Here is a 23,308-nt window from a genome sequence, read left to right as displayed (position 1 = left end):
GAACATGTATCTGGTACATGAGAAACTCCTTCTATAAGAAACTGAAAGTACTACTTAATTGCAAGTACTCTTTTGAAAGAAATATATAAGCAGGTTTCCAGAAGTTTTTACCTAAAAACATGCTTCAGTTCCGCCAGCTCCTTTTCCTTGATTTGCAGGTCATCTTCTAACCTTTCTATGATTACAGCATACGATTCACTAACTTTCTTCTTCCATTCATCTAACAACAAAAAAGCCTTGATTCATAAGACACTTCAAAACATAAAAACCAAGAACTCAAATCATAACGTCCCAGTCACCAAAGCACTTGAGTATATCCAATGGTATACTGTTTCACATACATTTCTATTAAAGTATGGAAGTTTAAAACACTGCAGCTGCTAAACTGTCCTTGCTGCAACCAGTATAGACACATAGACACTGTTTCCATAAGCTACTATTACATATTAATCCTTATCAGAAATATTTTTAACTTGAACAAAAGAAATGTTAAACCTTAGGCTGCATTTGTTAGCTCTGATTTCCTACATCTCAGCATAGCCACACAGCATAAAAGGAAGTTTAAAGGTTTTGCTAACAAAGTATGAGTTAAATCAACATAATAATCTAAGTTAATATGATCTTACACAATTGCACAAAGACATTTCATTTACTAGCTTTTTGTCTTCTTTTGTAGACTATGGATGTGGTTTAGGTTAAGCCATTCTTGTAAACCAAGAACAATACGATACCTTGTCCTTGAACTTAAGAGTAAATTAGCAATTAGTTATTTACTGAAATATCACTTGCTTCTTCTAGATGGATGCAGGGTATATTGCATTTAGAAAAGCAACATTAATTACCAGTGCAAGTTTGAGTTGGTCTAGATTTATAATTTCCCATTTGTCCAATATATCTTCTTTGTTTCAGCAAAGTTCTTGCAGTAATATGATTCCTCGTTCAAGAGCAGTGACAGTCCTACTGAAAAATACTTTTGATAGTCTCTGGCTAAAAATAAACTCTGTGCCAAATGGAATGTCATGCAACAATGACACAGAGCAAACAGTCTCTGCTGCCAGCCATAAAAAAATAATACAGGTACTTAATCAGCTTCCTTAAAAATGTACTGTCTACTTCATCAATCTAATGTCTATTTACATCTATTTCAGTTGCTTTCATCTGTTCAGTACCTAAAACGGGTGAGAAGAGAGTCATTTGGCAACTTGCTACCATTTTTGTGAAGAAAAATGAACTTAAGAAGCTGATTTTCAGGCACACTTTCAAGATACTCAAGGAGTGATGGGAGTCCCTGGTTTGGAGAGGCCAGAGATGATCTCAGCATTTGTAGAGCATGGCTTTGGAGTATCTGGACATCTTAGTTCCAAAGTGCAATTTCTGTTGTGTCAGAAAGTGATGACTTTTTGTGATTTGATGGTATTTGTGCATGCTGTTATGCCTTCCCTGAATCAGACTAGGAAGTCAGATGGCTGTTTGGAGCTCAGCATGTTTAGTTTGTGCTCTTCTGTGGGCACATAAAGCACCAAAAAAGGAATTCACCCTCTTTGCAAAACAGGCCACAGCAGCTCAGCCGGCTACAGCTGCAATCAGCCTGCTCACAAAGGATGTGATCAGGAAGATGCAGAGCTGGTCTCTGCTTACAGACTTGCAAAGAAAGGAAGACACTCTTGAGGCTGTTCTGCTGCTGCTCCTGCTGCAGGAATGAATGAATGTTCTCCATAAATGAATGAGGACACAATCGAGCCACTTTGTCCATATTCCAAGCAGACTATATCTAAATGAGGACCTGGAGCTACACAGATACGTAGCTAGATCCTGTGCTCAATCTGATTTGTTCTGTTTGTTAGCATTTTATCCTGGACCCAGCACTGCAGTAACGTAGCAACCCCCCAATGATCAGGCTAGCAAAGAGGGACTGAGCAAACTGGGCTTGTGTGTATACATGTACATGCAAACAAACCATGATAAAATTAATCTAGCTGGTGTGCAAAGATGCAAGAGTCTGTGCTTAGGAACTGTGAAAGACTGGTTAGTAGCAAAATAACGCTGCTTTTCACTTGCACATAGCGAATGTGCTCTGGTTAGCACAGAGCCAGTCATCTATTGTCTGTACTTTTCATACCCATTTACTTGTGTTTTCTATCAAATGGGACCACTTTACACATATTGTCCCAGGCAATTATGGGATTTATGCTGGTTTCTGTTTGTGTCTCTTTTCCTCCTTTATTATTGCTATCTTTTGGGGGAAGTATACATACATTTATAAGCGTATAAACATATATATTTATATATCTGAAGTGTGCTGATTTACCTTGGCAGCTGTCCTGTACATAAATGTGTAGTTTTCTCAGTGAAGGATTTCAGGAAAGAAGGTATGTAAATATAATGCACATATATAAAATTTTCAACATGCTGTATCCCATTGTAAACAAACTTGCACTCCTGTGATGGTTCCTGATGCAGCACAAGCTCATCCATTTATTTGCACTGATTTACAGATAAGACCAAGGATGTATTTCAGAAGACTTTGAACTGCTTTGACAACATGCCCCGTGATATTCACCAAATATTTGCAAAAAGACACCAGCCTGGTGACTGATCCTACACAGCTAGTTGCCAGGCAACTGGGAGAGCTGGAAGTGCAGCACCTAGATGGGTATCTCCTCTCCCACTGCTTTTACTAGCTGAATACTGTTTATTTTTCTTCAACTTTTCTTCCACGATGAGATGGAGATAAAATGATTTGCTTTCAAACAGCTAAATCCCTTGCACATTATTTATATTCCAGTATCATTAACTTTATGGAAATATACAAAAAAACAGTCTCTAAACTGTATTTTAATTTATTCTTTGCAAAAATTTGTCTGAGTGAAAATTCATTCACATGGACACTCAGAGAAGATCACTGGAAACTGCCACACAGGAGGATCACCTGGTCAGTCAGTAAAGTCAACAGATTTGTTCACCGTGAATGAAATGTTCAGGTGAATTCTTGAAGCATTCACATCATAGGCTGAGTGAAGCAGCTGCAGAATAATTGAAACTAGGGCAGGAGGGGAAGACGAAAATTAATGATAACTGCTTGCAGACCATTTGCAAACAAAGAAAGGAATAGCTGCACTGAGCACTGTTAGGCCAGTTCTAATTAACTTCTATACAAGTAGCATTAAAATGTCAAGAGTGATGTTTTTGAGTAAAGTCCTCAGATATAATATTTACAGAATACTGAGCTGCATACATGTGATTAATTTCTTAGAAGTTTTATTGTGGTTTTTTGTTTGGAATGTGCAGCTGTCGTGCCCAATCGTACAAGAGATGTGAAAAGTTCGTTTGCCATTTCTGGTTTGAAATGTCCTTCACAGTTAGGCTTTACAGGATTAAGTCTTTTGAAATGATCTTTACTTCAAATTAATTACAACATATCCAGATCTACCATTTACTTCAAGAGGCTCTAAGTTGCTCCTACACATTACAGTGCCATTCTGGTGACATCAAGGTAAGTTAAAGAAAATGGAGTGAAAAGAAAAAGCATTTTTATGAAAAGAAAGCACAAGGAATTCTGTAGCCCCTATAAGGAAGAGGGTGTTTACAGTGGCTTCGCTGTGGCTCTGGATTAAAAGACATGTACAGAAGAACAGTACTGCTATTTTTGTTCCCTCGATACTACAGTGGCATTTGCACAGGGATTAATTTTCCACGTGTGCAGAGAGGAGGAAATGAAGCTGTTGCGTGAGATTTAGGAATGAGAAGAGGCTGGAACCAACCGCTGAGCTCCAGGACAGCCAAACTGTCCATCTAAGTTGGGAACGTCTCTATGCAGATCCAAATGATTGTTGGAGCTTACTTTCTTTGTCAGTTCCCTAAAGCCTTCTGGCACAGACACCTTTCAGCTGCTCATTTGTATTTAAGCTGCCTTTCCTTGTGTTCTTTTTTTAAGTGCCCAATTTCTCAGATTTCAATTTCCTGCCTAAAAGGTTACTGAAATAATCCTCCTCTCTCAAATTTCATAGTCTAATATACACAGTATGGCTAAAGCTGTTCATTATAACATGCTCTCAAAGCATTCAGGGAAACCATTAAGATGATGTTCATTATAAGCCCTATTATTGCTCTACACAGCAAAACTAATTAAATAAAGAAAGCTGACATGAATAAAATCATTAAACACTCATCCTGGCTTTACTTGAGACTGTACCAGCCTGCACTGCATCTCAGGATAGATGGAGCCAGGCAATGACCTAAAGGCCTGTATGAAAGCTGCATTCATCTGGGAAACTCAATAAATATTAATCAAAATCTAAACATCAACAGATGCCTCCCGTTCTTACAAGGTCCCGCCTGACCGACATTTTCTGCATTGCATCTTTTCTCACTCAAGCCTGGAGGAAAATCATTGGGTCAGGATGCTGCAGTAGTCTTGTTTTCAGAACCTAGTACTAGAAACCAACAACCCCATAACTACTAGCATCTTGCTGTTAAGTTTTACCATGTGTCCTTTCGTAAGTCTCTCTGTTTCCCTAGGACTAGTTTATCCCAGCTGGCTGCATGAGAAAATGGTTGTCATCCACCTTAACAAGCAGCCTGTTAAAAAGGAATCACCTCAAGTTTGTAAAATGCAATATGAATAAAATACATACACGTAGTGTGTACAACCAATGTGACTACTGTTGTCAAGGAGTGTTCACTCTGAACTCTTTTTGATTTTAATCAGATTTGACCAGACTGCAACATGAACCTTGTAAGGACTAGAATTCCTTCTAGCTAAAACTCACAATCTTTGTAAACAGCTGCAATATGTAATCTCATGCCTAAATAAAGACATCACTTAAAAAACGTGTCACCGAGGATACATACAAATACTTATCTTTCATCTCTCCTTTTGACAGAAATATCGTTCTCTTAACCCACAAATGACGTTACATCCACTACAGAGTGACTGTTGTCACTGCAACTGCTCCTGTGCACTGCAGGTCCAGTGCCTTCTCTGCCTTCACTCAACACCTAGGAGAACTCAACAAGCCACAAAGCAAGGTGAAAGTCAGCAAAGGCTTGGCAGGCATATGCAGGGTTTTACCACTTGCTGCCGGGATACTCAACAAGAGCTCTGCAGTTCTTGTCCTTCTTCATAGACTCCTATCCCTGGTGGACTCTAGAAACCTTTGCTCCAGTAACATGATTGCCAGGGGCAGAATCCTGGCCCCTGTCTAAATCAAAAGCAAAACTCCCAGTGACTTTAATCGAATAGGTTATTCATTCCAGGCTTTCAGATTTTCATCTGAAGCTGACAGAGGGGAAAAAAATATCAACAAAACTAGCTACTTTCTGTAGCTTGACAGGGTAAAGCCATGTTTCAGCATTTAAAACTCACAAAAAAGGCTGCAGAAAAATACGTCTCATCCCTTCAACAAAATGTACTGAAATGGAGTGGAGCTGTATTTGAATACTTACATTTCACCAGCCCTTGGCAGATGGATGCCTGGATTGCCAATACCATTGCACAGAGTCGAGTTGGAGGCCTGTGGCCAGTGGAGTTCCACAGGGACGGGTTCTGGGGCCAGTCTTATTCAACATCTTCATCAATGACCTGGATGAGAGGACAGAATGTACCCTCAGCAAGTTCCCTGCTGGCACCAAACTGGGAGCACTGGCTGATTCCCCAGAGGCTGTGCTGCCATTCAGCGGGATCTCGACCGGCTGGAGAGTTGGGCAGAGAGGAACCTCCTGAGGTACAACAAGGACAAGGGCAGAGTCCTGCATCTGGGAAGAAACAACCCCCTGCACCAGGACAGGCTGGGGGTGACCTGCTGAAGAGCAGCTCTGCAGAGAGAGACCTGGGAGTCCTGATTAATAATAAACTAAATATGAGCCAGCAATGTGCCCTCGTGACCAAGAAGCCAATGGCAGCCTGGGGGCATCAAGCAGTGTTGGCAGCAGGTCAAGGGAGGTTCTTCTCCCCCTCTACTCTGCCCTGGTGGGGCCTCATCGGGAGTTCTGTGTCCAGTTCTGGGCTCCTCAGCTCAAGAGGGAAAGGGAACTTATGGGCCACCAAGATGCTCAGGGGGCTGGAACATCTTTCGTATGAGGAAAGGCTGTGGGAACTGGGGCTGTTTAGTCTGGAGAAGAGGAGACTGAGGGGGGATCTTATTAACATTTATCAATATCTAAAGGGTGGGTGTCAGGAGGTTTGGACATCCCTTTTTTCTAAAGTAGCCAGCAACAGGACAAGGGGTGACGGGATGAAGCTGGAACACAAAAAGTTCCACTTAAACATAACAACAATCTATTTCTCTGTGAGACTGACGGAGCCCTGGCACAGGCTGCCCAGAGGGGTTGTGGAGGCTCCTTCCTTGGAAGGCTTCAAGACCCACCTGGACATGTTCCTATGTGACCTGATCTAGGTGACCCTGCTTCTGCAGGGGGGGTTGGACTGGATGATCTCTAAAGGTCCCTTCCAACCCCTACCATTCTGTGATTCTATGATTATCCAGCTTCAGGCACTAATATTGTCTGTGTCACAGTCCATTTTCTCTATTTCAATAAACGTTCAAATCTTGTACTATCAACTAAATTATCATTGTGAAGTAAGAAAGACCACAAAAGATTATGGACACATTAGAAACTGAATGGCCACACATACGCTTCCTGTGGCTTAATGGAAGTTAGTCGAAGATTTTACAGAGGACTGTTTATTTCTAAGCATGGAGTCCAAGAATGCATTTACAGAATGTTCAAACATGCACACACAACACCATGTATGACATAAGAACATAGAGAATAATCATAATAGAGCTCTGCATTTAAAAAAAACATAATAAAAATGGGATTTTCTTAAAATATTACATTAAACTTGACTATATTTTAAAAATGAACAAGAATACAAACACAAATGTTTCAACACCTGAGGAATAAATTCATTAAGCTGACATCACCTATGCCTCATGTTGACCAAAACCCACTTTCTAAAACTTCACCCAACAATATTTAGTGTAAAGGGAAAGCATGGAGTGGCATAAAGACTTCAAGCAGTCTTAATATTTCTTACTTAGTAAATCAAATCTATGCTTATTCCATTAGAACAGTTTGTTTAAGTTCTTTGCCTCAAGATTTAAATGTCTCATTTGCTAACAGGGCAATTCATTGCCACGCTCTCAAGAACCGCGACACGAGACTGGCCATTACGTGCTTCACAGGTTTGCAAAAACAGTTATTCTTAGGCCTTTATTCAAAGGTTTAAAAAGCATTTCTAGCTTCTCACTGAAGTGTTTAGCCACGAGATTTTCAACTCAGTCACATACTTTAAGAGCTAAAAAGGAAGAAAATTATTAATGCTTAACACGGGAGGTCTGGATTTAAAAAGGAAGTTTAATAAATTTACCTATTTGTAACGCTACTGTAAAAAGGCAGCAGGGAAGGAGAGAAACGTGTGTTATTGTCACATCATTCCACGTTGTTGCTGGAGCTAATGTTCTGCCTTGAAGACTTTTAAAGCAGTTTTTAGTCAAATTTCTAATGATTTTTTTCTGTATCACATTCTCACTGACAAAGACTACGAAACATAATGTGCAGCCTAAGAAAAGTCACCAATTAGTGCTTCCAGAGACCTGAAGTTATTTCATTATTTCTTTCATCAAAAGAACAGTTTATCTGCTTTTGCTGCATTATTAATGTTGTGCTACAACAACATTGTTAATGCAATTTCATTATTTTCACTTGAATGAAATCAGAGGTCTGTGTACTTTTTCCTTAGGATCTTTACAAGCTGGGAAGCAACAAATCATCCACAAATGGAACCAGGAAATTTGTTCAAGTACTGTTCAATTTACAAATCACACTTGTCTTTGTAGATGGATTTCATCATAAATTTGCTTCCTAAACTTCAACATGTCTTCTACATCTTTGTAGGCGAGCATTTCCTCAACAGAGAAGAGCTTAAAGCCATCCAATTTAAAAGCTGACCTGTGCTGCACAGAATTTAACATTTTTAATGACATTCTAACCGATTCGCTTAAAGAACAACAAACAGGAAAAATCCTAGCAGTCCACAAGCCCAAACCTTTGTTCTCACTGGAGAAGAGCAGGTCTGAAACCTCTATACCCCAGAGGTTCAGGCATTCTGGTAAGCTGACTCCGAAGAACTGGAGTGAATGTATCTCTGACAACAACTTGACACTCTTTTTCAAGTCGTCTTCTACACTGAACACCATACTTACGTACTTCACTTGACCATCAGTTTTTACGCTTAACGAACTCAGGAAGCAGTCTGAAGGTATATCTACCTTCAAATTGATGTATGACCCACTAATAATGCTGCTCCTTCCCACTGAGACTTGAGGTCCGATGCGAGAGTATTCAATGACGGATCCAGGCCCTACAGAACATCCAGGATCGAGTATGCTTTGAATGATACTCACTGACTGATTCAAGGCCTCGGCTTTGTCAGGAGAGCTGCTGAAAGCCACAGACAGTAAGTCAAGCTCAAACTTCAGTTTGCTATCAGACGTGAAATGAAACAAATACTCTTGAGTGGTTCCAATGTGGTAGAACTTGGAGTTGTTTAAGACGATGACGTTGAGCAGGGTTCCTTTCAGAAGGGAGTACAGCTTCTGCCGCACTTGGGCTAACTGTGCCACCTCTCTGGTGACGTTACTTGTGTTCTCTATGTAATCTTGAGTGGCTCCAGGTCCCAGGGCCTGCAGGAAGTCGCCGTAGGCATCTATTTCACAGCAAAGAGTGCCCATCTGCTTATAGAATGTCAGTAATCGTTCTGCAATGCTATGATCAAAGTAAAATATACTGTCTGTATACACACACTCTGAGCCCTTTTCTGAGTCGCTGTGATCTCCAGAGGAACTTGGCTGAGCACAATTCCCTCTCACACGCACTGCGCCGCACTGGCGCATCGTCTCAATGTCGGGCTTGTGCAGGAAACGCTGGCAAGATGTGTATTCCAGTCCTCCTTCTCCTGAGAAACTGCAGGGATCTAAAACAAACACCCCGTGCGTGGTCCCAACCGCCAGATCTGACGGGTGTGCTAATGCCGTGAATCCGGGCATGTCAAACCTGATGGCTTCTGCAGCTTCAGTGCTGTAAAGCTCGATGTCATCTGAACACGTAACGAGAACTCCCGGTTTCATCTGCCTGGGGAAATCAATGTACATGGCGAGCTTCAGTTCCAGCATCTGGTAAACGGGCTCGCCGAAAGGCAAAGCTGTGAAGATCTTCCCCAGGGCACTCGCATTTGGTAAACGCTGACTGTAGCCACCTTGGAGAAAAAGACATTTATAATTATGCAGAGACTTTGTATGTAAGTGATCAAAAACTAAACCTATACAACCCGTGTGCATATACACAAAGGTATAAACACTCCCCCTGCCCTCCTCGACTAGTTGCGTATGCAAAACAGGATTTACCAGAATGAATGAGCAGCACAATAAAAGAAGTCCATTTATCGCCATACAGATCTTCCAAGCACTGAAGAACATGAAGTGTTGATCCACCATTTCCTAAGGAAAAATATTTTAGTGTTTGCTGAAGAGAGCACCGATAAAACCTGCACTGACACGTGAAGCATACTGGGATCTGATGCTGTGGCAGGGTGATCAGGAAGCATGCTTTAAATGCTGCCTTCTGCTGTAGAAAATAAGTTGTCACTTGTTTTTAAAAATAAGTCCTAAAGACAGTAGAGACAATGTTTTAAACAAACTGAGTGTCAAGGGATGTGCAGATACCCATCCGAAATGTCCTAAACCAGTTCTGACAGAACAGTCTTTCTGCAGTACCGCAGCTGATAAAATCATGCGGAGAAGATGATGGACAGTCCCTCTGGAAGCCGTGGGCACGCAGCGGGGAAGGGCATCTCGAGCAGACAGCTCTTGGGAAAAGCCCGTGTTTTCCCTTCCCAACCATTCTCTGAACAGCTCCAGCATTTGAAGTGTGTCACCGTTTCAACAGGCCATGACTGAACCACAGAAACCAGCTCCAGGAGGAGACAAGTCACACAAAAGTTCACTCAACAAGCACTCAAAAAAAAAGTACTTTTGACATCTACAATATGGAAATGAAAAAGGTTTGGGATGTGAGGAAACCATTTGGGATATTTTTATGTGCTCCTACAACTAAAAAATGGCTAAAGTTCTGACAATTATCTCTGCCTGTTGTTCACTGCTGACAGAATGCAGAGGTGAGTCACTTTCTACATCGAAGTGATCAGGAATTAGGAATTACAGAATGATACTATGGACAGTCACACTACTTCCCTCTAGATTTCTGCTGCACATTGGGTAATATATTAAAACAAATTCAAGTTGTTTCAACAACTGGGTTAAAGTAAGTAGTCTGAATTTATAGAAGCATGGTTAGAGTTATTCAGAAGAGCCAGAAAGTGTCTTCAACAAGCCTTCACCCAAATCCACCATGAGATCCCAGACATTACAATTGGAAGTGTACTTGTCGGAATTAACTTTTCATGCAGTCCAAAAAAGCAGCCAACCCAGCTGCACAACTGAATCAAAACCTCACCGTTTAACGGCACTAGCACCTGGTTTAATTAACACTTGGGACTCGGGCTGCGTTCTGGAGCCTTTTCATTGGAGGGCACAGCCCCCAGAGCACATAGACACAGGCTGGGGCCATGTGAGCTTTTCAGGGCATCAGGTGTGTGGGGCGGGTCCCCCCAGCAGCAACCCCACAGCATGCCGCGGCTCCTCCTCCTCTTCTGACCGACGCCAAACCACCTCGCCAACCCCCGACCTCAGCCTCCGGGCAGCCTTCGGCCTGGCCAGCGTCCCGGCCCCGCGCAAGCCAAACCAGCGGCCTGCGGAGCGCACACGGGCTCGGCCGGGCGAATTCCCCGACAGAGCCAACGCAGAGCCGACCCCGGGTGCCCACCGATCTTCGGTCCCGGCGGATCCACGAACACATGGTACCGGACGCCCAGCGGGAGCTCCTTCCTGCCCAGCTTCTCGGAGAGCTGCTGCCGGTAAGCGAGCGCCTGCTCCGCATCCGCGGCCGTCACCGCCACGACGTCCCAGAACTCGCCGGGGGGAGCGGCCTTCCCTGTGGCACAGCGGGCCCCGCGTCAGGCGCCCGGGCCGGCCGTGTCGCGCCTGGCCCCGCGACGCCTCGGGCGCGGCGGGGCCGGTGGTCCGGCCTCCCCCCCATTCCCCGCGGGCCGGCTGCAGCCCATTGCGCCGCCGCTCCGCCCGGCCCGGCCCGCCCTGGCCGGGGCCGCCGCACCTCTGAGCGCCGCGAACCGCGCCAGCCGCCCCGCCGTGGCCTCCCGCCGCGCCGCGCTCCGCCCGCCCGCCGCCGGCATGGCCGCGCCGCCCGCCCGGGCCCCGCGCTGCCGTGACCGCGGCCGCCCGACCCGGAAGAACCGCGCGGGGGCCCGGGGCGGGGCCGACGGGGCGGTCGCAGCCCGTCCTGGGTGGCGCCGGGGGCCGTGCCCGGGCCCGCCGTGCGGCGCTGAGCGGGGCCGCGCTCGCTAACGCGGGGCCCCGCCGGACTTGCGCCGCCGCCTGCGGGCGCTCGGACAGGGGCCGCTCCCTCCTCTCGGTCGCGCCGTGAGGTGGTGCCGGTGGCCGCGCCGGGTGACGGCCTCCTCAGCCCAGCCACCGCACTCGCTGCCGCCCCGGGATTTACTTTCTTCATTGTTAAGGTAGCACCCGCTCACCAAGTTCTTGGGTTTGAAGACGTTGCGGGTGTCCTTGTGCTCGGAAGCAGCTGTGCTCGCGGGAGCTCCGTGGCTGCCAAACTGCTGTGCCAGGGCCCTCGGGCTGTTTAATGCAAACGAGGATTGATAGGGGAGAAAAATTCCCTTTCTCGTTCTTTTTGGTTATACTGCTTGTAGAAAATACATTCATAGGTACAGGATCAGGCTTGGGAATGCTCCGATGCCGTGAGGCACAGGTCACTGGGGCTCACACCTTCAGGCTTTGTGTTTGTAGAGACAGACCATCCGTTTGAGGGTTAAGTCTCTGTGGCACAAACAGAACGAGTTACTGCTGGTTTGGTAACATAATTAGGGACAGAATCTCAGTTGTACACGAACTAATTCACTGAAGCCATTTGTACCCATACCTGACTAGTTTGTGTTTGCTGAGGTGCACGCCAACCGTGTCCTCAGTGCTGCTGAGTGGGGTTTGTGTTGGGTGAACTGCTCCTACAGGGTCTTAGTGCAGGTGTTTTTATTTTGTGCAATTACTTCTTACCTACTTGTAGTATCCAGACAGCTGAGAGTTTTTCACACTGCAGTCCTTTGCCCTAGATATTGTGAGTTTTGATCCGTGGAATTCATTGCTCTTCCTGATTTAGAGTCTGCAGAGTACAGATACCAAATGCAAACATATGAAAATGGAAGGAGGGTTTGTCTCCATGAGATCTCGTGATATGTAAATCTTACAATAACAAGGAGTAAAAGCACTATAGGAGCTACTGAAAAAAAGAGTTTTAAAATGTTAAAAAAAAAAGGGAAAATGTCAATAGTTTTTCATGATTATAAACCACTGTCAGAAAAGATCAAAGAGCAAAGATGGATATTCCACTGCTGCTTTACCAGTTTGAGACATTTATGCGGTGCATGTGATAACGGTGGTAATCAGAGTAATGTACGCCACAAAGGTCTGATCCTTCCTTATGTTCTCAACTTACTCCAGTAAGGAAGACTTATTTTGTTGAAACTATACTTTTGCTCTTATTTTTACATTGTTGTCATCGTTGACAACAATTCAACTGCAATGAGAAACACCGGATCCTAAGTCCAGCTTGAAGGATGTCCGGTGTAGTTACAGTGGGTGAAGATTCCTTGCTTTTTACTGCTTTCCCCATTCTTACCTTCTGGCTAATGCAGTGTTGTGATGAATCTGGTCAGCTGACTGTGTTTCATGAACCCAATTAAAAACTGCATCACCCCAATTACATTGGAAAGTGCTCTAAACATGAAGCAAGCGTTTTCTGTTTTAAGTCAGAAGGAGGAGCGATTCTAAGCAAAGCTGGAAATCCCCGTGCACTAACCAGCAGGTATTCCTGCATCCCCTTCCTTGTGAGCAGCTTATTTGCCAGGGGAGAGAGAATTCTTAACTTTCTGAGTTAGAACAAAGGAATCAAAGCTGGGAAATCTCTTTTATTGTGTTACTGTGGATTCCTCCTTACCGATGGTGCTCTTCTTAATCAGTCTCTGACTCGCATCTCTTCAGACATTGCATATAATAAATACAATTTGGGAGAAGTGTCTTTTATGACTCGTTTTTCTCTCAATAGTGACACAGTTTTCACAGTGTGATTAAAAATACATGTTAATTTACAAGTCATTTAGGAAACTACTAGAGATACAAAGTAATTAATGGCTTACTGGCAGTAATACTAATTTCTTTTTAACTTCAGCAAGCCTTTGAAGCTGTAATTGGGAGCCTAATGCTTGCAATGCTGTGGTTCAACGGAAGTCTTGTTCTGAACTTTTTATCAGTAGTCAGAATCCCTAATGGATATCTTTCTGTTTGCACTCTTCAGGAGAATCTGAGCCTAGAATAATTATCGGATCCAACTATCCATGGTAATAAGTTCTTTTAAAGTTATTTTGGTTGAGTGGTTAATTGTGCTTTCAATGGTAGTGTTTCATAATCACTTAACCTGATAGTAGATTCAAGGAAATAACAGATTTTCATCAAATTTCAAATAATCCATAAAGTAACATTGGTAGTTCATTAGGTTTGGTGGCAGAGCCAGGAGACTGCTTCAGGAGATACATTTTGGCCGAGTCATGAAAGCAGAGGTATTCACTGTTGGTACTTGGAGAGTCCCAGGAGAGCTTTTGTAAGAGCAAAACTATTCACACTGGTGTTTACCTGAAGTGTAGGTCCCCAAATTGTGCTTTTCTGAGGGTGAGGGAGCAGTGGAACAGGCTGCCCAGAGGGGCTGTGGAGGCTCCTTCCTTGGAGGGCTTCAAGACCCACCTGGACATGTTCCTGTGTGACCTGATCTAGGTGAACCTGCTTTTGCAAGGGGGTTGGACTGGATGATCTCTGGGGGTCCCTTCCAACCCTACCATACTATGATTCTATGAAATGGTGGTTGCAAACCAGCAGAAGACTCGTATGTAGTTGTGTTGCTGGAAGCTGCCTCAGACTCCCCTCTGATCCTACTGGGCTCTTCTGTGCCTTGGTGGGAGTGTAAAACAGTCTTGGAGCCAGCCCAGCTCTTCAATCCTGGTGTCAAGCAGAGAAAGTGGGTTAATACCCAACTTATTATTTTGGTGTAGGAACATTTGGTTGAGTAAATAAAATGTGAGTGTTGTGGAATCATGCCAGTAGTTAAAGTACTTTCCATGACCCTTTGGAATGCAATATGTTGCACACAGGATGTTAGTGCAACAGTGTTTCTTAAACAATTAGTGCCTCAGGAGTTTTTTCCCACCCAATGGGTTTATAGTATTTTGTAAACAGTATTGTAACAAATATCTGGATATTTTCTTCACTTATCTGAAATTCTCCTTTTAAAGCTGAACACAGAGCCTTTCATGTAGCCTGTTCTTCTTTTCCTGGATCTCTGAGGGATGAATCAAAGAGAGCTTATGAAGTTAACTGAATGCTGAACATCTTGTTTCCAGTTCAAAAATCTGATACTTAACTGTTGTCACAATATTGATCAGAGTCTGTTGTAAAAAAGTTAGAGGATCTGGTCATAGTCCAGTTAAATGAGTGGTAGCTAAAGAATGCAGGGCATTTGCAGTATTGTTTTCTTTCACTTAGAATATGCACACTCGGGAATAATTATGTTATGAATTCTTGTGGTGTTGGAGCTCCATGCACATCAAGTAAATAATAACACTTTGAAGATGCAAAAATGAAGTTGATTTGTCTTTAGACTTGTGCAATTGAATTCCTTAGAGACAGTATATATCTTGAATAAAGTAGGATTTTATCACACAGGAAAATTCTTCTGAGTATATCGATTTTTTTGCTAGGAACAGGTGATTACATCTTGGGCTCCCAGAATTTTTGCCATTTGTGATAGAAAGGTGAATGTTTTTTCCCATGCCTACCTGGTGTTGCTGAGAAGGCCTGGCACCAGCAGATTCAGTGTTTGAGGCCTGCCTTCCTTTATAAATGAGCAGAAAGGATGTTGATGATAACAAGCGAATTCAAGATTTTCAGGATTGAAATTGATTTGGCTTTAAGGGCTGTAGTTTGGAAAAAACCCTTTACTGAGAAAGTGATGAAGCAACTTCCTGTGAGGATTTTGTGTGTGTTTTAAATGACGTAAGTCAAAGGAAGAGTCTACATGACAGCTTACATATTGTAAGCTGGTAATGATTTATTGTTTCTAGTGTGCCTTGAAGTGCCTCATCTGTCTCTCTGTAAATGGTTAAACAGGAAGGCATCTGCTTCTTCCCCCGTCCCCAAACTTCCTGGGCAGGTTTTTCTGGAGAAATATCTACAGCATATAGGATATGTTTTCCAGTTCTCACTTTTAGTCTACAGTTAATCTGCTATTTAATCTTTCGATTCACAGAGCAGCAGTTGAGCTTTAATCTCCAGTTTCACATTTGACCTTCTGAGCTTTATATGTGCTGGAGATCAAATGAGATGGAATAAGCCAGAAATAGAAAGATTCTACAACACTGTTTTGAACAACCTAATCCAGAATTCCAGCCTAATGGATGATTTACAGTGAGACTAGACTTGTCAGATGTGTTAAAAAACATGGCTGCGTTGAGTGGCTCAGAGTGCCTGGTGTTCCTGGTCTGCTGTGACCATCCTGCAGTCCTAAGGGCAGGTTCAGCCCTTTGCTAGCTGGGAAATTTACTTTCTATGTATTCCTGGCCTGTGTATGATGGTTTATAATCTTTGGTGTTAATAAATCACAGTTTTCCCACAGATGAGTTTTCATCATTCTTTCAGATATGGCATCTTCCAGGCCCAGTGTTTTGGGAAGGAACAAAGAAATTAAGTCTATTTTATCTTTGTGCTAATTAAGCATTTTCTCACCTTTTTTCACCCTGGCTAGGTTTACAGCTAAATGAAGTATTTCTTGTTTACTACAAAGTTGTGTCAATTTGTATTCCTCTATATTCAAGGCTTTTTAAAACTTCAGCCTTTATTCTTTGTGTGAGTCCTTCTAAACATTTTCCTCATCATTTCCATTGCTTTGTCTTTGGGGAATCAAAGTCCTTTGCCTGAAATAGGGGAAAACTCATTCTCCTGCCTCTAACCATTCTGTAAGCCCAGTGGTAGTCACTGGAAAATATTTTCCATTTTCTGGGCCAGTGGACACCTGATAAATCTTTCCTCAAAACTGGCTACCTGGAGACTTCTAATGATAAAGCTATTTTTAAAGTTACAAACGTTGATCACAATCCATGGCTTAGATATGCACAGTCTCTCACGTTACTGGTTGTGCACAGGACAGGAATTTTTCCACAGGCTATCTGTAAATTGATCATTGCCTCAGTGACGAAGCATAGCAAGGACACCAACAAAACTCTTTAAACTACCTTCTGAACTTTCTGACTGTATTATTGTAAATGATCACTCAGTGTTGTTCAGGTGTCTGGTGTAACAAAACTATGGCTTATGGGAGTAGCTTCAAGGGCCTGCTGATAGTCACTGCTTAACCCATACAGTTTTACATATGCTAGTGTTTCTAAAAGAATATTTTAGAGGTAAATAACAAGTGTGAATCGTGGTGTGTGTAGAACAGGGTGTGCTTTTCCTTAGTGTGGCATCATTTGGTTTTATAGGCTGTGCAAATTCACTAGTGGTATGAGATGAAAATTTCCATGTCGTTTGCTTTTTCTCAAAGTGCAGTGACATGGGATGCTACCTCACAAAATAAACAACACACACGAGCCAGAACGTTGGATCTGCACAACCTGGTGTCCTTCGTAGTGTAGGCTTTGAATGGCATTGTATTAGAATTGTATGTATTAGGATACACACTCTGCATTCAACAAGATATTTCTTTTGTCCTTGAGGATGAGGTTTTGGAGTCTCAGCATTTGTTTACTAATACATGTAGTTTAATTTGTTAAAGTCAAGTGACTGGCAGAAAACAAGTACTGTAAATAGCATCTGTACTGCAGATAAAATCATGACCGCGTTTTCATTTCATCTCGTGTTAAGAACTCAATCCTATTTCATTGTGAAGATGTAAAATATCTTCATCTGCACATAAATCTGCCCGAAGTTTGGAACTACAAGAGCCATCACCCCAGTAATATTAAAAAGGAGAAAGCATATCTCTATGCAGTTGGGTGACTTTATAAAGAAGTTTGTATGTCAGGATTTAGCTTTGTCGGGTTCCAGTGCTGAAACTACTGACAGAAGTTATCCAGACTTCATGCATTTTTACTGTTTGCTGAAGTTAATGGATGTTAAAAGATGCAGTTCCCTTGGTCAAGTCAGTGTAGTGCATCCTGGTTGTAGGTGCTGGGACTTATTTTGTGTGTGTTTCTCTCTAGCTGGCATATTTAGCTTTGCTTTCACCAGGTACAACAACTTGTGCCATTCACCCCGTTACTTGTGTCCTTGGACTGGAGTTTTTTTGTCTTTGTTGGGCACTCTGTTGTCATTTTACCATTCAGTTGTGTTGTTCTTATTCTCATGAATTAGACTATTGCAGCCTTCCAAAAGAAAGTTGTGCCTTAACACATTTTCTTTACTGTGTCTGCGGTCTAGTAGAGTAATGTATTAATGGAACATCAAAGTATTAGTATTCTTCAAAAGGGGAAAGAGGGGGAATAAGTGCATGTGACAGAATTGTCATCTTTTGATTCTTACAAGCTTTGGTGACCTGTAATATATTTATGCACTTTTCCTTGGAACAAAAGGATGCTCTCATGAGCAAGTGAGGCAGCAATGCAGAAGAATGCCTGGGGAGGAGTTGAAACATGCAGTTAAGCAACAGAGATAGTAAGAGATGGATTTTGAGGACAGATTGCTCATTCCTCCCTGAAACAGGTGGTGGTTTAAGTGCAGCTTTAGATATGGTACCAATCTTTAACAGAACTGTAGGTTTAAGTACAGTTGAGTCAGTTCTGGCACTGACCTTTCTGTACTGGTGGATGAGGCCTGTGGAATTAACTCTGTGTAGGTTGTTGATTCTCTCTTTGGATGGTGTCATGTTTGCTTTCACACAATGGTAGGGGTTGGAAGGGACCCCCAGAGATCATCTAGTCCAACCCCCTTGCAAAAGCAGGTTCACCTAGATCAGGTCACACAGGAACATGTCCAGGTGGGTCTTGAAGCCCTCCAAGGAAGGAGCCTCCACAACTCCTCTGGGTAGCCTGTGCCAGGGCTCCCTCACTGAAACACTGAAACAGTTTTTTCTTATGTCAAGTGGAACTCTTTGTGTTCCAGCTTCATCCCATCACCCCTTGTCCTGTTGCTAGATACTATACAAAAAAGTGCTGCCCCAACCTCCTGACACCCACCCTTTAGATATCTGTAAATGTTAATAAGATCCCCCCTCAGTCTCCTCTTCTCCAGACTAAACAGCCCCAGTTCCCACAGCCTTTCCTCGTATGAAAGATGTTCCAGTCCCCTGATCATCTTGGTGGCCCTGTGTTTTGGGGGTTATTTTTTCCTGAAGAAGAGTTGCCTGATTTTGTGAGGAACTCCCTATTCACAATTGGTGCTATAACAGAATCACGGAACCTGTCTGGTAAATTTTTGTATTTCCTCAGCTGGCGTCCCTTTCCTGAGGACCATTCTTAATCTGTATCTCATCCCTCAGAATTTTAATCAGGACAAGGTCATGATTTTTCTGCCTGTTGATTGTTCTTATTTCAGTTTGTATCAGCTATACATTTATCTATTTTTCCTTAGCAGGTAAATACAAAAGATGATAAAGTTCTGTGTTCCAGTGATAGTTTTCTTGAACTGCTAAGCTTATGAAGAGTGACAGTGTCTGTAGTATTTTGAAAGATCAAGTTTTTGCTCTGGGAGAGTGACATTTTCTCACTCCAGCTACATAATTAAACCCCAACCTTGGAGCACTGATGCTGTGGATGTGCAGAGTGGTGTGTTGCTGTGGGGGAGAGCTGCTGGAGCTGGCTGTAGCCATCCTGATACAACCAGGATGTTGGCACCCATGCCAACTGGGGGTACCATGCGAGGTTCCTTTAGTGTCTCAGAAGCTGTATTTGAGATGATGGTAAGAGATTTTGCTCATGCTGTTTCTGAAAAGCTGTCATCTTTGTTAGCAGAGGTAGGCCACCTCACTAGTTCTCTAACTGGCTCAGGTCATATAAATATCTTCTGGCCATCTGAGGGGAAAAAGGGTTAAAACAGAGAAATAATAGCTCCAGAATTTTCTTTTCAGCTGCAGTGGGCTGCCTGAATCTGCTTGTTGGTTTGTATAATTCTTAAGTTATGGTAATGTTGTATCCAAGCAATCCAGAAGTGTCTGTGATTTCTATTAACTCATGATTGGTAACATGGAAGATAAGTCCTCGCCACCAACGCGTGGCTGGAGGACAAGCACTGTGCAAGGGTAGTGGTGACTTCCAGTGGCTGTGGGTTATCAGAATGACCCTGTGAAGTGGGGACTACTGCCTGTTCCTCTCAGAGCCTTGTACTCTGGGCTAAGCCTATCCACTTGGCTGTGTGCTGACTTTCTGTCCGTGTCTCATGTTGTCCTTCCAGGAGGGAAGGGAAGTGGTGCTTATGCCCTGACCATTTCCAGACATAGGCAAGTTGCCCTAATTTCTAACCACAGTTGTACTCTTAAACGAAGAGTTGTTCAAAGTAGGGGCCTCCAACACTCCTGCTTGTCATGCTTATGCATTATATGGTTTTTATTGCCGTATTACGTGTTACCATCAAAGCCTCTGTGTCTCCATAATGGCTTGAAAACCGTTTCATTATTATGCAAATATGAAGTCCTTTGCAGATAATATTTTGTCAATCTTTTTCAAGTACTGTACATTACCTTCTAAAAGTTACATACTTATTCTTTATGCTTACTGAATATTAACTGTGGCTAGAAAGGATTTCCTTGTCATTTGAATATCTCTTGCATACAATGTTTCATTTATTAAACTCTTGGTTTTGAGACAGACCCGAGTCAAAGATTTAAGAAATAAAAAGCATATTTTTTTATTAAAAAAAATCTAATTTTTCTCATTTGAGGCATTAAAATCAGTGTCTACATTTACACAGGTGTTTCTTGCTTAAAATTAAGAATGACTAATGCTACTTCAGTAACAAGCTCAGATAGCCATTAAACCAAAAGTGAACCTGCTGCTGTGTCCTTTTCATTTACGGGTGCCAGATGCATGAGAAGTGTAAGAAAATGAAAGGAATATCCTAATTCTAGAATTTCACTTATTTTCATGTGCTAAGCATATGGAAACATGTGAATGTGAGATGTCCTCCTGGTAACACTTTATGTGCAAGAGTCAGTCCTTGGTGGTGTGTCTGCAGCAGAAGGGGAAGGCTGCTCTGCAGTGCCTGCTCCCCAGCTGGCAGCAGCGTGGGCTCGGGGAGGAGAGGCTGAGCTGCCCTTTCCTTGGGGCAAGAGTGCTCCTCTCCCTGTGACTGCACTGTGCTGGTGCTGTGCCCTTCCACAGGCAGAGCTCTGTGTTCCTTACAGACCACTCATTTGTCCGCTCTTGGGTTTGGCACTTTTAAGTGAAGTTGGGCTTGCCTGTTTTGTGCTCTGGGAAACAGCGTGGGCATCTTCACTCTCCGTTCTGATCCTCACAGGACTTATTCAAATATTTGTTTCAGCATGCATGTGTTCTTCATTCCTTATCAATTCCTTATCTTCATTTGAATGCTGATCTATGCCTTATATAGCTGCTGTTTTCCACAAGTGAACTTTTCCCCCACCACATCTTTTCTAGTTGGTAGAACCAGAACTGAGTGTTCCTCTGGGTAAGAATAGGCAATCGACCTTAAGAGTGTAACTGTATCCAGTTTAATTTCTCCAGCGCTCCTTTGTGACATAGTTACATTTTTTTCCATTGTCACAGTTTCTTTCCATGATTTTATGGGTATTTTAGAAATGAATGAAGTTAATCAACGACAGATCATGTTATCAGAGCACACTGATATTATCAGAACACTCCTTTACGTGTGCTTTATGTTGCAGTTACCAACACTGAATTTCACCAGCTGTTACGTGCTCATCTGCCTCCCTCCATTAGGTTCCTCTGAAGATCCTCCAGACTATATTATCTCATTAGTTTCATGAGATGTGCTTTTTTGCCATCTCACAAAATCGTAGTTGTTACAGATGGTTAATAAATCCAGCAGGTGTGCTGCCCTCTTCAAAAGCCAGCAGAGAGCAAGGAGGCATTTTTCTCTCTGCTCTCAAACTTTGTTGCTTTGTCCATGATTTATGGGAGCTCTTATTTTCTGTTTGATTTCAGTCATTTTATTTAGCACCAAACAGGAGGCACCACCAACCCTTAGTTTTCAGGATTACTGCTGGCACCTTGAGAAGATGTGTGTGGCTCTTACCACACACCAGCACTCCTCTGGTAGCCGCGGGAGTATTTTCTGTTAGCATCTCACCCTTGAGCTTAAATATCCGTCAAAGAAACTCCAAGTTAATACTGCAGTTCTGCACAGGGTTACAAGGGCTGGGGTCTTATGATTTCGGTGAGAGAGGCACTTCTGTGTGTGCGGTGAACCCTGGACAGCAGTATAAGTAGAGCCTTGTTTTTTTGTGATAGTGAGATCGAGTAAATTTGGGACCAGAGATCAGGACAGTTCCCCTCACTGCCTGATGGTGGTGCTACAGTGCTGTGGGAAAAAATGCTCTCGGTCATGGTACCTCATGGATTCGGTTCTTGTCAGTGCCATCGTTTCTCGGGCTGTATCTCTGTGAGTCTTGTGTCTAATGGTGTTAAATATATGACTTGTTATAGCTAAGTAGGTTTGTTGATTGTAAATAGGTAGATGAAGAGAAGGCTCAATCATGCTCACCAGAAAACAGTGTCATTCATGGTTACAAACATAAAAGGTAAGTAAACAGCATGGGAAGTCAGGTAGTGAGCCTGGGGCAGATGCTCCTTTTCAGTCAATGGGTTCACCTTATAAGAAGGCTGTGCAATTCCTAGTTGGGATGGGTCTAATGTGGGCTAAAATAAGTAGACCTTTCCATAGCCTCTTTTTGTTATTGATGGCAACCACTCAGTCCACCCTATCTCGGTAGACTTCATGCCCAAAGGATCCAAGAAGACACTCCTGTTTGTGTTGGCTCTGCCTATATCACTGCATATTGTATATGAAAAAATACTTCAGTGTACATCCACCCTTCTGAGATGTGTGAAATAAGCTTGGAGGAGTTTAAAAGTTTCAGGCTAGGTAACATTAAATAAACATTTCAATATGGCAGTTCACTTAATTTCATCTGCAGCCGACAAATTAATTCTGCTTTATTCCAATTTCAAGTATTCTCGCTTCTTTATATACTGTGAAATAGTCACAAAGGTTGTTTTTACAGTAGAATTCCTTTGCCTGAACTTTCAGTGAGGAGGCATTACGTCAGAGATGAAGATAAACGAATTAACAGTCAAAGCACACCTTCAGTGTGCGATAGGAAAAACTTTATGTAGCACATCATTAAACCAGAACAGAACACTGAGGGTGAAAAGCACTCGTCTGGGAAACGAGGAAGTGCACTATTCAAAACAAAATGAACTCTGCAAACAGGAAAGAACTGTTCTAAGAATGCTGAGAAGGTCTGATAAAAACAGAGACTACATATAGGAAGCTGTCACAGAATCACAGGCTGGTGAAGACTTCTGGGTCCATCTGGTGCAGTCCCCACTTGGCCAGGGCCACTCAGAGATGGCTGCCCAGGACCACGTCCAGACAGGCTCTGAATATCTCCAAGGATGGAGATTCCATCTCCCTGGTGGTACTCTATCACCCTCATACTGAGGAAGTGTCTCCTCTTGTCTGGAGGGACCTTCCTGTGTGCCAGTGTATGCCTGTCATGGTTTAGCAAGGAGCAGCTTCTGCTTGGTACCAGGGGGAGCGGGTTGCAGAGAAGACCCGGTAAAGAGTTTGTGGACTCTCCCCCAGCTCCTGGGCTCACACCCACCTCCAGCCCGGCTGGGCCAACCTGGCGCCTCTGCCAGCACTGTTTAGGGACAGGAATGTGAAGTGCTGGCAGGAGGTGTGAGAGTGATACAAGATGGAGGTGACCACGCGGACCCCACAGTCAGAGAAGAGGAAAGAAAGGAGAAGCACTAGACCAGAGACCCCTCTGCAAGCCGTGGTGAGAATGCAGCTGTACCCCTGCAACCCCTGCAGGGCCATGGCAGGGCTGAGAGCCACCAGCAGCTCCGTGTGAGTGAGCC

General features: G+C 43.2%; 2 protein-coding genes across 2 annotated transcripts in view; both read right to left on the bottom strand.

The window, feature by feature from the left end:
* TNNI3K (TNNI3 interacting kinase) overlaps positions 1-882 on the bottom strand; it is a 67,848-nt gene extending 66,966 nt beyond the window's left edge. The window contains exons 1-2 of the mRNA XM_062004153.1: positions 843-882; positions 112-220 (exon numbers count right to left, since the gene is read on the bottom strand). Of these exons, the coding sequence (XP_061860137.1) occupies positions 112-220; positions 843-882 (149 nt within the window). The remainder of the gene's footprint in view (positions 1-111; positions 221-842) is intronic.
* Positions 883-7,341: 6,459 nt separating this feature from the next.
* FPGT (fucose-1-phosphate guanylyltransferase) lies at positions 7,342-11,311 on the bottom strand. Its single transcript, XM_062004154.1, has 4 exons — positions 11,233-11,311; positions 10,885-11,052; positions 9,408-9,500; positions 7,342-9,259 (listed from the first exon to the last, which is right to left on the bottom strand). Exons 1-4 carry the CDS (start codon positions 11,309-11,311, stop codon positions 7,824-7,826), a joined length of 1,776 nt encoding a protein of 591 aa, XP_061860138.1. The 3' UTR covers positions 7,342-7,823.
* Positions 11,312-23,308: the final 11,997 nt, after the last annotated feature.

The sequence above is a fragment of the Colius striatus genome, chromosome 10 (genome assembly GCF_028858725.1).
Source record: "Colius striatus isolate bColStr4 chromosome 10, bColStr4.1.hap1, whole genome shotgun sequence".
In the NCBI taxonomy this organism is placed as follows: Eukaryota; Metazoa; Chordata; class Aves; order Coliiformes; family Coliidae; genus Colius; species Colius striatus.
This window is presented reverse-complemented; position numbering and strand designations above follow the sequence as displayed.

Coding starts and splice junctions, on each gene's coding strand:
- FPGT (XM_062004154.1), bottom strand. CDS start 11,311: ATGCCGGCGGCGGGCGGGCGGAGCGCGGCGCGGCGGGAGGCCACGGCG. Junction 11,053..11,232: donor GCGGTTCGCGGCGCTCAGAG/GTGCGGCGGCCC, acceptor GCTGTGCCACAG/GGAAGGCCGCTCCCCCCGGC. Junction 9,501..10,884: donor TCCGCCGGGACCGAAGATCG/GTGGGCACCCGG, acceptor ATTTTTCCTTAG/GAAATGGTGGATCAACACTT.